Raw genomic sequence first — 17,325 nt, 5'->3', positions numbered from 1 at the left:
TTTGAAGATTGTTATGATAATAATTTATTAATATAACAATTATAATTGATTTAATTAACTCAGACTCAATTTGAACAATAAATTAGAGACAAAATGAATAAAAATTACTTAAAGGTTAAGAACCAGTCTTGAGAACATAGTTAATTGTTACTGAAGATATGAAAAAACACGTTAATTTATAAATATTGGAGCTATTTTACTTATACTGGTCTAGTACTACCATTTCTAAATATTATCTTATACTTATACTGCTCCAGTACTACCATTTCTAAATACTATTGTTAAAAAATGAAAGATTTTGAAGATTGTTATGATAGTAATTTATTAATATAACAATTATAATTAATTTAATCAACTCAGACTCAATTTGAACAATAAATTAGAGACAAAATGAATAAAAATTACTTAAAGGTTAAGAACCAGTCTTGAGAACATAGTTAATTGTTACTGAAGATATGAAAGAACACATTAATTTATAAATATTGGAACTATTTTACTTACCCTGCTTAAGTATTACCATTTCTAAATATTATCTTATACTTATACTGCACCAGTACTACCATTTTTAAATACTATCGTTAAATAATGAAAGATTTTTAAAATTATGATGATAATTTATTAATATAACAATTATAATTGTATTTAATAAACTCAGACTTAATTTGAACAATAAATTATAGAGAAATGAATAAAAATTACTTAAAGGTTAAGAACCAGTCTTGAGAACATAGTTAATTGTTACTGAAGATATGAAAGAACACATTAATTTATAAATATTGGAACTATTTTACTTATACTGATCTAGTACTACCATTTACAAATATTATCGTTAAATAATGAAATATTTTGGAGATTGTGGTGATTATAATTTACTAATATAAGAATTATAATTGATTTAATCAACTCAGACTCAATTTGAACAATAAATTAGAGACAAAATGAATAAAAATTACTTAAAGGTTAAGAACCAGTCTTGAGAACATAGTTAATTGTTACTGAAGATATGAAAGAACACATTAATTTATAAATATTGGAACTATTTTACTTACCCTGCTCTAGTACTACCATTTCTAAATATTATCTTATACTTATACTGCTCCAGTACTACCATTTCTAAATATTATCGTTAAATAATGAAAGTTTTTGGAGATTGTGGAGATAATAATTTATTATTTTAACAATTATAATTAAATTTAATCATCTTAGACTCATCTAACCAAGTTGCTTCCAGATTCGACCACATAGACGCAACGCGTAAGGTGCTAAACAACATCCAGGAGGGTCCCCAGGCCGAGGACGACAACGCGCCGATTAGCATCGAACCGATGCGTCCCCTCCTGAGGGGCTACTGCAGCACTCTAACCCTGCCATCTAGACCGCGACACTATCAAAGGGTGCAGCCGGACGTCGGGTCGGATTACTGCGAAATCTCCCTGGCTAATGGCTATTTGTCCGACGGTGAGGTCCTGCGGACGACCAACGGTCTGGACATTTGCGATGGGTACATGTCGGAAGGTGGCTCAGTTTTGTACGCCAGGAGGCTGCAAACCATGCCGGCTCACATCCCTAATGGGTGAGTGATTTTAGTTGTGTTAAGAGGGGGGAATGTACTGTAATTAAGTGGCTGTGGAGTAAATGCAGTAGGCATTAGTTAACCCCGGAATATGATGGATGTAATGCATAATCAATACTCACTGGAGCTTTACTTGAACAAGTTTTGTCTCTTGGTGGGAAGCAGCAACATTATAAAAGATTCAGGAGTGATTTGTGCACCTTTAAATGAACTCTTCCTTCCTTTTTTGGCCATCTTTGAAAGGAAGTGATTAGATATTCACTCCTTTACTTTCCTCCTTTAGACTTAGATGGTGCTTTATCACCCTGATACATAAATTTATGACACACTCCTCTGAATAATTTGTCTGTGCTCATGAGATCAATTTATTAACGTGCACACAACAGCAAACAATAAATATTAATATGAATATGATGGAAGTAATTCATAGTCAATACTCACTGGAGCTTTACTTGAAGTTTTGTCTCTTGGTGGGAAGCAGCAACATTATAAAAGATTCAGGAGTGATTTGTGCACCTTTAAATGAACTCTTCCTTCCTTTTTTGGTCGTCTTTAGAAGGAAGTGACTAGATATTCACTCCTTTACTTTCCTCCTTTATACTTAGATGGTGCTTTATCACCCTGATACATAAATTTATGACACACTCCTCTGAATAATTTGTCTATGCTCATGAGATCAATTTATTAACGTGCACACAACAGCAAACAATAAATATTAATATGAATATGATGGATGTAAAGCATAATCAGTACTCACTGGAGCTTTGCTTGAAGTTTTGTCTCTTGGTGTGAAGCAGCAACATTATAAAAGATTCAGGAGTGATTTGTGCACCTTTAAATGAACTCTTCCTTCCTTTTTTGGTCATCTTTGGAAGGAAGTGACTAAATATTCACTCCTTTACTTTCCTCCTTTAGACTTAGATGGTGCTTTATCACCCTGATACATAAATTTATGACACACTCCTCTGAATAATTTGTCTGTGCTCATGAGATCAATTTATTAACGTGCACACAACAGCAAACAATAAATATTAATATGAATATGATGGAAGTAATTCATAGTCAATACTCACTGGAGCTTTACTTGAAGTTTTGTCTCTTGGTGGGAAGCAACAACATTATAAAAGATTCAGGAATTATTTGTGCACCTTTAAATGAACACTTCCTTCCTTTTTGGTCATCCTTGGAAGAAAGTGACTAGATATTCACTCCTTTACTTTCCTCCTTTAGACTTAGATGGTGCTTTATCACCCTGATACATAAATTTATGACACACTCCTCTGAATAATTTATCTGTGCTCATGAGATCAATTTATTAACGTGCACACAACAGCAAACAATAAATATTAATATGAATATGATGGAAGTAATTCATAGTCAATACTCACTGGAGCTTTACTTGAAGTTTTGTCTCTTGGTGGGAAGCAACAACATTATAAAAGATTCAGGAGTGATTTGTGCACCTTTAAATGAACTCTTCCTTCCTTTTTTGGTCGTCTTTAGAAGGAAGTGACTAGATATTCACTCCTTTACTTTCCTCCTTTATACTTAGATGGTGCTTTATCACCCTGATACATAAATTTATGACACACTCCTCTGAATAATTTGTCTATGCTCATGAGATCAATTTATTAACGTGCACACAACAGCAAACAATAAATATTAATATGAATATGATGGATGTAAAGCATAATCAGTACTCACTGGAGCTTTGCTTGAAGTTTTGTCTCTTGGTGTGAAGCAGCAACATTATAAAAGATTCAGGAGTGATTTGTGCACCTTTAAATGAACTCTTCCTTCCTTTTTTGGTCATCTTTGGAAGGAAGTGACTAAATATTCACTCCTTTACTTTCCTCCTTTAGACTTAGATGGTGCTTTATCACCCTGATACATAAATTTATGACACACTCCTCTGAATAATTTGTCTGTGCTCATGAGATCAATTTATTAACGTGCACACAACAGCAAACAATAAATATTAATATGAATATGATGGATGTAAAGCATAATCAGTACTCACTGGAGCTTTGCTTGAAGTTTTGTCTCTTGGTGTGAAGCAGCAACATTATAAAAGATTCAGGAGTGATTTGTGCACCTTTAAATGAACTCTTCCTTCCTTTTTTGGTCATCTTTGGAAGGAAGTGACTAAATATTCACTCCTTTACTTTCCTCCTTTAGACTTAGATGGTGCTTTATCACCCTGATACATAAATTTATGACACACTCCTCTGAATAATTTATCTGTGCTCATGAGATCAATTTATTAACGTGCACACAACAGCAAACAATAAATATTAATATGAATATGATGGAAGTAATTCATAGTCAATACTCACTGGAGCTTTACTTGAAGTTTTGTCTCTTGGTGTGAAGCAGCAACATTATAAAAGATTCAGGAGTGATTTGTGCACCTTTAAATGAACTCTTCCTTCCTTTTTTGGTCGTCTTTAGAAGGAAGTGACTAGATATTCACTCCTTTACTTTCCTCCTTTAGACTTAGATGGTGCTTTATCACCCTGATACATAAATTTATGACACACTCCTCTGAATAATTTGTCTGTGCTCATGAGATCAATTTATTAACGTGCACACAAAGGCAAACAATAAATGTTAATGGTTAAAAACCTCCCACCAAAGTGTACCATGAACACAGTATGAAAATGTAACAGAGTGTCTAACCAGGATGACGTACAGAATCCCTGCAATAGGTTTATTGTTATAAATGAGATCTCCCTCCTATAACGGCGTTTCAAACATCGTTCCCGAATTCGAGTAAATCACCTCCGGGTGTTCCCGTTAGATTAATGACGCGTCCTCCTTATGACTGACGTTTTTCGCAAATCCTCCAAAGATAAAAGGACCCGCGTTGTCACGCACAAGCTGGAACGGCCAAGAGCGAGATTTATGGCGGTGTTTAATAAATACATGCCCGAATGAACACCGGCAACTATTTATTTATAACGCGACATTCGAACGAAAACAGTCCGTGCATGTCTGCGGTGCTGAAGACTTTTTTATTTTGGTTTGCGTCGGGTTGAATGGTTTGGAAAATGTATGAATGGACTTTGCTGCGAATAAATTTAGATGTTTCGGTGATTTTGCTATTAATCCAATTGGCAAGGTGGAAGTAACCATGCCCATATTTGGCACCGTAACGATTATTAATGGCCGCACTTTCTGCGGAATCATTGCACACACATGAGCCCTAAATCAAGTGCACTGACGGCAGTACAAAAACTGCGGGGGTGAATTTCAAATCGTTGGGGAATATTGAGACCTCATGATTTCCTATGAGGTTTACGCGATGAATATTATATTTATTAATTCGATAAAACCAAAATTATGAGCCTTAAAACTCGGCTGAGTGCTCTTTAGGGTTGACATCAATCAGACGAGGAAATCGTGCAGTTTAATTTATAGTTGGTAGGCATGCGACTTCACGGTTGACAGGGCGGAATAAAAATGCTCCTTCTTTGGTGGTACACATGGTTTTAATAAATCTAAAGTATTTATAACGGTTTGATTTACTTATTTAATAAATTAAGTTTAACATTTACTAATTAGTACCTTTCATTTTGAAACTGCATTCGATGAGTTGTTTATGTGTGTAGCCTTTATTAAGTGAAAGTATGCTAATTTCTACAATTTGATATTTTATAAAAGTACAATATGATTAATAAATTGTAGAGAAATGAATAGGAATTACCTAAAGGTTTAGAACATGGTTAATTGTTACTGAGAATATAACACCTTTCTAAATATTGAAACAATTTTACAAATATTGCTCCGGTACTACCATATATAAATATTATACGAACGTTTCCTGAGATTGTGGTGATAATAATTTATTCATTTGTTGATTGTAATCGAATTTAATCAATTTAAAATTAATTTGGACAATAAATTGTTGTGAAATTAATAAGAATTATTTAAAAATAAGAACCAGTCTTAAGAATATAGTCAATTGTCTCTGAAAATATGAAAGAACGCATTCATTTCTAAATATTGGCACGATTATAATTATACTGCTCCGGTACTGCCATATGTAAATATTTTAATTGAGTAACAAATGTTTTTGAAGATTGTGGTGATAATAATTTATTCATTTAACGGTTATAATCGAATTTAATCAATTTAAACTTAATTTGGACAATAAATTGTTGTGAAATTAATAAGAATTATTTAAAAATAAGAACCAGTCTTAAGAATATAGTCAATTGTCTCTGAAAATATGAAAGAACGCATTCATTTCTAAATATTGGAACGATTATAATTATACTGCTCCGGTACTACCATATGTAAATATTTTAATTGAGTAACAAATGTTTTTGAAGATTGTGGTGATAATAATTTATTCATTTAACGGTTATAATCGAATTTAATCAATTTAAACTTAATTTGGACAATAAATTGTTGTGAAATTAATAAGAATTATTTAAAAAATAAGAACCAGTCTTAAGAATATAATCAATTGTCTCTGAAAATATGAAAAAACACATTCATTTCTAAATATTGGAACGATTATAATTATAATGCTCCGGTACTACCATATGTAGATAATATAATTGTGTAACAAACGTTTCTGAAGATTGTGGTGATAATAATTTATTCATTTAACGGCTATAATCGAATTTACTCAATTTAACCATAATTTGGACAATAAATTGTTGTGAAATTAATAAGAATTATTTAAAAAATAAGAACCAGTCTTAAGAATATAGTCAATTGTCTCTGAAAATATGAAAAAACACATTCATTTCTAAATATTGGAACGATTATAATTATAATGCTCCGGTACTACCAAATGTAGATAATATAATTGTGTAACAAACGTTTCTGAAGATTGTGGTGATAATAATTTATTCATTTGACCATTATAATCGAACTTAATCAATTTAAACTTAATTTGGACAATAAATTGTTGTGAAATTAATAAGAATTATTTAAAAATAAGAACCAGTCTTAAGAATATAGTCAATTGTCTCTGAAAATATGAAAGAACACATTCATTTCAAAATATTGGAACGATTATAATTATACTGCTCCGGTACTACTATATGTAAATATTATAATTGTGTAACAAACGTTTCTGAAGATTGTGGTGGTAATAATTTATTCATTTAATGATTATAATCGAATTTAATCAATTTAAACTTAATTTTGGCAATAAATTGTTGTGAAATTAACAAGAATTTTTTAAAAATAAGAACCAGTCTTAAGAATATAGTCAAATGTCTCTGAAAATATGAAAGAATTCATTCATTTTTAAATATTGGAACGATTATAATTATACTGCTCCGGTACCACCATATGTAAATATTATAATTGTGCAACAAACGTTTCTGAAGATTGTGGTGATAATAATTTATTCATTTAACGGTTATAATCGAATTTAATCAATTTAAACTTAATTTGGACAATAAATTGTTGTGAAATTAATAAGAATTATTTAAAAATAAGAACCAGTCTTAAGAATATAGTCAATTGTCTCTGAAAATATGAAAAAACACATTCATTTCTAAATATTGGAACGATTACAATTATACTGCTCCGGTACTACCATATGTAAATATTTTAATTGTATAACAAATATGTCTGAAGATTGTGGTGATAATAATTTATTCATTTAACGGTCATAATCGAATGTAATCAATTTAAACTTAATTTGGACAATAAATTGCTGTAAAATTAATAAGAATTACTTAAAAATAAGAACCAGTCTTAAGAATATAGTCAATTGTCTCTGAAAATATGAAAAAACACATTCATTTCTAAATATTGGAACGATTACAATTATACTGCTCCGGTACTACCATATGTAAATATTTTAATTGTGTAACAAATGTGTCTGAAGATTGTGGTGATAATAATTTATTCATTCAACGGTTATAATCGAATTTAATCAATTTAAACTTAATGTGGACAATAAATTGTTGTGAAATTAATAAGAATTATTTAAAAATAAGAACCAGTCTTAAGAATATAGTCAATTGTCTCTGAAAATATGAAAGAACACATTCATTTCTAAATATTGGAACGATTATAATTATACTGCTCCGGTACTACCATATGTAAATATTATAATTGTGTAACAAACGTTTCTGAAGATTGTGTTGATAATAATTTATTCATTCAACGGTTATAATCGAATTTAATCAATTTAAACTTAATGTGGACAATAAATTGTTGTGAAATTAATAAGAATTATTTAAAAATAAGAACCAGTCTTAAGAATATAGTCAATTGTCTCTGAAAATATGAAAGAACACATTCATTTCTAAATATTGGAACGATTATAATTATACTGCTCCGGTACTACCATATGTAAATATTATAATTGTGTAACAAACGTTTCTGAAGATTGTGTTGATAATAATTTATTCATTTAACGGTTATAATCGAATTTAATCAATTTAAACTTAATGTGGACAATAAATTGTTGTGAAATTAATAAGAATTATTTAAAAATAAAAACCAGTCTTAAGAATATAGTCAATTGTCTCTGAAAATATGAAAAAACACATTCATTTCTAAATATTGGAACGATTATAATTATACTGCTCCGGTACCACCATATCTAAATATTATAATTATGCAACAAACGTTTCTGAAGATTGTGGTGATAATAATTTATTCATTTAACGAATATAATCGAATTTAAACTTTTTGTACAATAAATTGTAGTGAAATTAATAATTATTAAAAAAATAATAACCAGTCTTAAGAATATAGTCAATTGACTCTGAAAATATGAAAGAACACATTCATTTCTAAATATTGGAATGATTTTAATTATTCTGTTCCGGTACCACCATATATAAATATTAAAATTGTATAGCGAAATGAAGAAATGAATGATTATGGTGATAATAATTTATTCATTTAATTTTTGTAATCGAATTTAATCAATTTAAACTTAATTTGGATAATAAATTGTTGTAAAATTAATAAGAATTTTGTTAAAAAAATTAACCAGTCTATTTACTTATATTGCTCCGGTACTACCATTTATTTTGTATTTCGTTTTGAATAAGGAAATTTTTTGGAGATTGTGATGATAAAAATTTATTAATTTAACATTATAATTGAATTTAATGAACTTTGTTTCAATTTGATCAATAAATTATAGAGAAAATATTAAATATTACTTAAAGGTTAAAAACCAATCTTGGCAACATGTTTAATTGTTTCTAAAGATATCAAAGAAACCATTAATTTATAAAAATTGAAATTATTTTACTTGTACTGCTCCAGTACTGCCGTTTGTAAATATTATCATTGAAAACGAAGATTTCTAAAAGATGTGAAAATAATAATTTGACAATTATAATCAAAATTAATCAATTTACTTACCATTTTTAAGAATATGATATGAAAATTTATATATTAAAAGGTTTTTATTTATACTGCTCTAGTACTACCAAATGTAAATATACAATTGTATAACGAAGGTCCCCGGAAATTATTGTGATGATAATTTGTTCATGTAGTAATTAAAATCGAATTGAGCCAGCTCATGCTCAATTTGCCTTTGAATCACCCTTAAACTGCGCCAACAAATCGTCAACGACCCAAAATCCCCCAAACTCGTCAGCCTTAACTAAACAAGTCCCTTTTACATAATGCGTGCAATGCAATGGACATCTTAAACGTCGCATTGTATCGGAAAATGGCGCTTCCCTTCCCCCTAAATGAAATTCAGGTCCCGATGCACCGAACAAACAACCGGATCCCACACTCCCGCCACCAGAGAATAAACACTCGCACTTTCCACTTTGTCTGTTGTACGTGTTACGTTTGATCATCCGCCCACTTATTATGTAGACAATGCCGAGATGGAAACAGATTGATGGAGGGTAACTCGATTACTGCAGATGTGAGTGTTCTTTATATAAAGTAATTGTTTTGGGGTTTATTAGATATAAATGAAAAAACTAGTTGGTACAGTTATGTTAGTACCGGAGTCATTATAAATAACTACTAGGATGTTGTTTGTGTACGACAAGACTAAAATGTGGCACACAAAGGCGGAGGCCAAACAAACGTGATTTATCTGACACGAGTAACTCTAATAATAACACCCGAGGAATTGTTCACCATTTAGCTGCGGTATATCTGGGGAGACACGGCGCAATTAATTATCGAACAAAGAACTAATTGGGCCTGAAATAAAGGAAATGATTAACTGTTGACAGTTTTAAGTTTTCCCAAAAAATTCCGGCTATTTTAAGTCCAGCACTCAAGTGGGAATAAGAAAAAAAGACTGGCAAAAGCATGCCGATAAATGAAACGGTTGTGTAACGAGGCAGCTGGTGGGGCTGGATCGTGGGAGGAAGCGCGTCCGTTCCTAGCGTCGGTCACCACCCCTCTTGTGGATGATTCATTCTGAACCGTCGGCCAACCGTCAACACACTTCTCTGCCACGTTAACTTACAGGTTTACACATAGTATTGGCTCTAAAGCTAATAATGGAACTACCTTGGATGATGTGGACTAAAGTAGTACCCATAGAAACCTCAATTTTTGTCTTCGGCTACTCATAGTAGGCTATAACGTTAAACTTTAATTTTAGGAGGCTGGAAAGACAATGGGGTAACCATAGAAACTAAAGTAATGTAGCAATATTCATTCAGCTAGATGGTCAGTGTAGTTCTGAGCAGCTCAGAAGCCAGTCGATGCTCTCAAGAGCAGCTAAAGTATTATTTGTGAACTCCATGAAGAGAGAAGCTGGCTTACTCAAGCACAAAGATTTACTCTAAAGGTACTACACATATTCCATTATTAATACAAATCCACAACGTTTGCCTTCCTGTCCCAGGGACATGTTGAAATATTAAAGAACTGAACCAAAAGGTATCCCACAGCTTCAATTTTATGTATGAAATTTATGAGTGTGCACCTTCAAATGAGATATATTGGTCCAGACACAGCATACCCCATCAAAGAACTGAGGATTTCAAGAACCAAATCATGACCAGCAACAAAAAATTATGATTTAAGTAACTTACACAGCATAAAAATTAATAATAACGGGGGTCCTGGTTCTCAAAATTAAATTGCCTTTTCATTTAATAATTTGTGGTACCACTTCTATGAAAATAAAATTTAATTTTTTGAAACTAGATCCCAGTTACTGTTAACATTTGTGCTGGGTAAGTTCACCTAGATCGTGACTTTTTGCTGGAGGTACTGCGGAACTGGAAGTACTTTGTACGCCATCTTCAATTTCTAAAAAAATGGAGGTTGCAGCAATAATTACTTAAAAGGGTACGGTTTAAGTAATCTTGTCTTTCATAAAGGTTAGTTATAAAGGAGGTATGTTAAAGTACCATTTCTCATGATCAGAGAGCCAAAAGCCCCCTTAGATTCATAGAATTTGGTACAAGACTTGAAGTGAATCTTAAGAAGGTTGCCAAGATTACCTAAATGGAGCAATCAAAGCAACTGGAGCAATTTTAAAGACACTTCTCATGATCAGAAAGCCAAATGCTCCTCCAAGACTTTTGAGGCTGCATCATTTTAAGTAGTGAGTCTTAAGAAGAAAGGTTGTTCCCATTCAAGATAGTAACAGAAATTGAAAATTTGGATGAAGTACTCCTCAGAGAAATTGGTGCATTCCAAAAGCATGACCACCAATCAATCTGGGCCAGAATAAGATTATAATGATCATAAAAACTTAATGAATATATTAATTACTATATTATTAGAGGTCTGAACTTTATCTACGTAGTAAAATTTTATGTGCTCATAAAAACCTAATAAATAATTTAAAGGTGAAAAGATTTTTAATGAATATTCTTAGTCCCAAGTTGAGCTACTGAAAGTTTCTTGCAGTGAAGGTTCCCTTCTGTTACATTAAATTATGGGAAGTACTAAATTTGTAACACATTCCCCGACAGATCACTGATTATTGAATCGAAAGCCACATACACGATTTGAATGTGATTACCGTTAGACGAATTAAGGGTGGCAAGTGGCCAACGCGATTATTGTAAACATGTGGGGAATTTCACATAATTCCATTGGCCATAATACAATTGGTATAATCGAAATTATCCCAATAGTTCAGTTTTAATTTAATTTACTTGATTAAAATCCCATCAAGTTGTGTAAATGGCAATAAACTCGTTTCCAATTTTACTGATTATTTGCCAAACAGGAGAGTAATCCACTTGTCTAAATTATTGCAAACAATAATTACTTTTCAACTGATAATATACATTATAAATTGTATATGCTGTCAAGACTTGACACATGTAGTAGAAAATTATTGGATTAAAAGCTATATTTATCATTTGTAAGTGATATGCCCATTTGGTGCATTTTGGGATTATTGCTGCACCTGCCAAATTTGATAAACCAAACTTTGAAGCTATTTGGTCAATTTATCCACATGTTATTCATTGAATTTTTTTTTAAAAAACAAGATTGATTGAAGAGTGAATGAAATCTCCATATTTTATCTTCATATCTTCTATTCAATCATTTGTAAGTGATATATCTATTTGGTGCATTTTGAAATTACTGCTGCTCCTGTCAATTTTGATAAGTCTTCAAGTTTTGAATATATTTGACCACATGACACTCATTGAAATGTTATTTTAAAAACAAAATAGATTGAAAAGTGAATGAAATCTCCATATTTTATCTTCATATCTTCTATTCTATCTTTTGTGAGGGATATATCTATTTGGTGCATTTTGAAATTACTGCTGTTCCTGCCAATTTTGATAAGTCTTCAAGTTTTGAAGATATTTGACCACAAGTCACTCATTGAAATGTTATTTTAAAAACAAAATAGATTGAAAAGTGAATGGAATCTCCATATTTTATCTTCATATCTTCTATTCTATCATTTGTAAGTGATATATCTATTTGGTGCATTTTGAAATTACTGCTGCTCCTGCCAATTTTGATAAGTCTTCAAGTTTTGAAGATATTTGACCACATGACACTCATTGAAATGTTATTTTAAAAACAAAATAGATTGAAAAGTGAATGGAATCTCCATATTTTATCTTCATATCTTCTATTCTATCATTTGTAAGTGATATATCTATTTGGTGCATTTTGAAATTACTGCTGCTCCTGATAATTTTGATAAGCCTTCAAGTTTTTAAGATATTTGACAACATGACACTCATTGAAATGTTATTTTAAAAACAAAATAGATTGAAGAGTGAATGGAATCTCCATATCTTCTATTCTATTCTATCTTTTGTGAGTTATATATCTATTTGGTGCATTTTGTAATTACTGCTGTTCCTGTCAATTTTGATAAATATTCCAGTTTTGAAGATATTTGACCACATGTCACACATTGAAATATTATTTTAAAAACAAAATAGATTGAAAAGTGAATGGAATCTCCATATTTTATCTTCATATCTTCTATTCTATCATTTGTGAGTGATATATCTATTTGGTGCATTTTGAAATGACTGCTGTTCCTGTCATTTTTGTTAAATCTTCAAGTTTTTAAGATATTTGACCACTGAAATTTTATTTTATCAACAAGAGACATAGAAGAACGAACTGAATGAACTTTAAAAAATATAAATCAGTAAACACTTTCGCTGCCGTGCGTCAAGCGAGTTAATTCTCTGAGAATCCGGTCCATTGTAATCCGACACCGGCGGCGTCGAAAGCGACGCCCGCGACGCAGGACAGGAGCAACAGGAGGGCGAACCGAGATCCCTTCGCCTCGCGCCACCGACGCCTTCTCCACATTCCCCTCCCCTTCCTGTCCCCGGGCCATCTAGGATTTCCTCGTTAACTCGAATCGGGAGGTGCAACCCAAGACTCCTACGGTCGTGTACTATTGCACCACGAGCAATTTACCACACGTTCTGATGCTTTTCCGGCTAATCGTCGGCGATGTGACGGCGGTTTTAGTGGAGTTTTAAGTGAGATGGGGCTAATTGGCTTCGGAGGAGTTGGGCTAATTGTCAGAGTCTTGGATTATCTGATTTGGTGCCTTTAAAGTTGGATGAGTTTTAACTTTAATGATGGGTAGGCACACATATCAGGATTGGAAGAGAAGAAATCTTTTTATGTTTGGCTCTAACATCTATAATAAAATATATAAAGAGTCCTTCTGCCTTCCTGGCTAAAACTAATGCTCCCTTCTTTTGTTGTGTTATGATTTATCTAGAAACTTCCCTATATAGAGTTGTCAGAGTGCCACAAACAAACAAATATATCTCCAAAGTATTGTGGGAAGTTTTTTTTAACATAACTCATTGGAATTTACTGAAAAAGTAATAAAAATCTGACAAGGAACAACCACGAGTACCACCCAAGCAATGTCTGACCTTGATATTTTCTATCTTTTGTCCTAATTTTTCAATTTAATGATGAAGACATTGGTGCCAATCAAAAAACAATAACAGTTGACCAAAACTGTATCAACTGGGGGGGTTAGCAAAGCAAGCACGGTCCTGCCTTCGGCAGCCACGCACATGGCATCCCGCGGACGGGGTGGCGGAGGGTGTGGGGGTCGCGAGGAATCATCTGTTTCGCCCCGTCGGCGGTACAACACGCCGAAGGGGGCTGACGCAGTGAACATGCGCCCCGGCATCGATTGCACGGCCGTTCAGACACTAGACAGACATGGTCACTGGGCCTAACTGAAATATTGTTGTTATCGATGCACACGGTCGGCAGGCCCATTTGAATTGCGTACGATTGACGAACTGTTGTTTAACGGGTGACGGTGTCCGGATAGATGATTGTTGAATGACGTACGGGACGCGGATGGTGTGATGAGAGTCGGGATAAAGGATAGCGAGGTGCCGCAGGACGAGACGAGGCGGGAAGTAGTCGGTACGTCTTTTGTTTGGTTTCGTTTCATTTGTTTATGCTTGTAATCTATTGTTTTAATTTATTCATGGGCTGCCTCGCCGCCAGCGTCGTTTGTCACCTCGCGAAACCTTGCTGCTCGTGGTTCAAGCAACTTTTCGACGAGAAACGCATCAACTGAAGCTTGATCTTGGCTATGCTAATTCGTTTATGCTAAATCCTTTTTGTTTTTACTGTTGATATAAGTAATTTAATACTTTCATATTACAAAAATGAAGCAAGAATGAATAAGAAATATATAAATACTTATTATTTTGTTCAATATTGCCCTTATATATCTTAGTATACTCTATATCTATTATGTGTATATGGTGAGTACTACCTAAATATACTTTTTTTGTAATTAAATTCTCCGACGTCGTAAATATTGTTCTTTCTTTTAATTATTGTTTTAATATTACCCTTGTATACCTTATGTATACACATATAACCTATATCTCATATATGTATACCTTCTGTATATATCTGTATATCCCATATGTGTATTTTTTATAATTGAATCCTCCATCGTCGTAAATATTGTACTTTCTTTTAATTAATGTTTTAATATTACCCTTGTATACACATATACCCTATATCTCATATATGGATATCTTCTGTATATGTCTATATATCTCATATGTGTATTTTTTATAATTAAATCCTCCACCGTCGTAAATATTTTTCTTTCTTTTAATTAATGTTTTAATATTATCCTTGTATACCTTATGTATGCATATATACCCTATATTTCATATATGGATATCTTCTGTATATGTCTATATATCCCATATGTGTATTTTATATAATTATATCCTCCATCGTCGTAAATATTGTTCTTTCTTTCAATTAATGTTTTAATATTACCCTTGTACACCTTATGTATATACATATACCCTATATCTCATATATGGATATTTTCTGTATATGTCTATATATTCCATATGTGTATTTTTATAATTAAATCCTCCATCGTCGTAAATATTGTTCTTTCTTTTAATTAATGTTTTAATATTACCCTTGTATACCTTATGTATACACATATACCTTATATCTTATATATGGATATCTTCTATATATGTCTATATATCCCATATGTGTATTTTTTTATAATTAAATTCTCCATCGTCGTAAATATTGTTCTTTCTCTTACTTAATGTTTTAATATTACCCTTGTATACCTTATGTATACACATATACCCTATATCTCATATATGGATATCTTCTGTATATGTCTATATATTCCATATGTGTATTTTTTATAATTAAATCATCCATCGTCGTAAATATTGTTCTTTCTTTCAGTTAATGTTTTAATATTACCCTCGTATACCTTATGTATACATATATACCTTATATCTCATATATGCATATCTTCTGTATATGTATCCCATATGTGTATTTTTTATAATTAAATCCTGCATCGTCTTAAATATTATTCTTTCTTTTAATTATTGTTTTAATATTACCCGTGTATACCTTATGTATACAATTATACCCTATATATCTCATATATGGGTATCTTCTGTATATGTCTATATATCCCATATGTGTATTTTTTTATAATTAAATCCTCCATCGTCGTAAATATTGTTCTTTTAATTAATGTTTCAATATTACCCTTGTATACCTTATGTATACACATATACCCTATATCTCATATATGGATATCTTCTGTATATGTCTATATATTCCATATGTGTATTTTTTATAATTAAATCATCCATCGTCGTAAATATTGTTCTTTCTTTCAGTTAATGTTTTAATATTACCCTCGTATACCTTATGTATACATATATACCTTATATCTCATATATGCATATCTTCTGTATATGTTTATGTATCCCATATGTGTATTTTTTATAATTAAATCCTGCATCGTCTTAAATATTATTCTTTCTTTTAATTATTGTTTTAATATTACCCGTGTATACCTTATGTATACACTTATACCCTATATATCTCATATATGGATATCTTCTGTATATGTCTATATATCCCGTATGTGTATTTTTTAAAATTAAATCCTCCATCATCGTAAATATTGTTCTTTCTTTTAATTAATGTTTTAATATTACCCTTGTATACCTTACGTATACACATATACCCTATATCTCATATATGGATATCTTCTGTATATGTCTATATACCCCATATGTGTATTTTTTTATAATTAAATCCTCCACCGTCGTTATATACCCCATATCTCATATAGGGTATATATATATATATATATATATATATATATATATATATATATCTTATGCTTATATATCCTATACCTATACACATACTAAATGTAATTTTTGTAATTTAATCTTGCATCGTCGTAAATATTGTATAAATCATAAAATTCATTTTAAACAAAGGAACCATTTGATGGTAAATGAGGGATTGCTCTTTTTAAATGGTACATCCAGCCCATCGACCGTTAACTTTTTTTTGCTTGAAAACAGCAAGACAAAATCGATTTTCTTTTAAATATACATTCTCCTTTATCCTTCAGGCACTACCACCTGGAAAGTTTTGTATTCAATCTTTTTTTCAATGAAACCCTAACCTTTTCAATTAAAAGCAGAATATCAAGTGTCTGCGGGATGATTCATTTAAAATCAAAACACACTTAACTAAAGCAAACGAGTGCGTGCTTGTATTGAATTTTAAAATATAGTCCACTATTCACCCCTTCGTACGCTTTTCATTACATACTTGGTTAATGAAATGCGTATAGGTCATGCATTTCCTTATACAAACACAGTCGACGTGAGTCACTCTTGATTCACACCATAAATTGTTAATTGCGTTCGTATTTGAATATCCTCACAACTGTCCTTCTGCTGAAGTATTTGGGAACTATGCCTTAAAAGCTTTTTAACTTATTCAGACTAGAGTAACCTCTGCGAACTCTTCAG

General features: G+C 31.6%; 1 protein-coding gene and 1 long non-coding RNA gene across 5 annotated transcripts in view; both read left to right on the top strand.

The window, feature by feature from the left end:
- Positions 1 to 17,325, top strand: part of LOC109603017 (protein sickie) — a 211,460-nt gene that overhangs the window by 143,123 nt on the left and 51,012 nt on the right. For all 4 annotated transcript variants that reach the window (XM_049964722.1, XM_049964721.1, XM_049964723.1 and 1 more), the window contains one exon: positions 1,232 to 1,573. In XM_049964722.1, the coding sequence (XP_049820679.1) occupies positions 1,232 to 1,573 (342 nt within the window). The remainder of the gene's footprint in view (positions 1 to 1,231; positions 1,574 to 17,325) is intronic.
- LOC126264940 (uncharacterized) lies at positions 10,265 to 10,777 on the top strand. Its single transcript, XR_007547519.1, has 2 exons — positions 10,265 to 10,334; positions 10,392 to 10,777. It is a non-coding gene; the product is annotated as an uncharacterized LOC126264940 (long non-coding RNA).

The sequence above is a fragment of the Aethina tumida genome, chromosome 3 (assembly GCF_024364675.1).
Source record: "Aethina tumida isolate Nest 87 chromosome 3, icAetTumi1.1, whole genome shotgun sequence".
Taxonomy (NCBI): domain Eukaryota; kingdom Metazoa; phylum Arthropoda; class Insecta; order Coleoptera; family Nitidulidae; genus Aethina; species Aethina tumida.
This window is presented reverse-complemented; position numbering and strand designations above follow the sequence as displayed.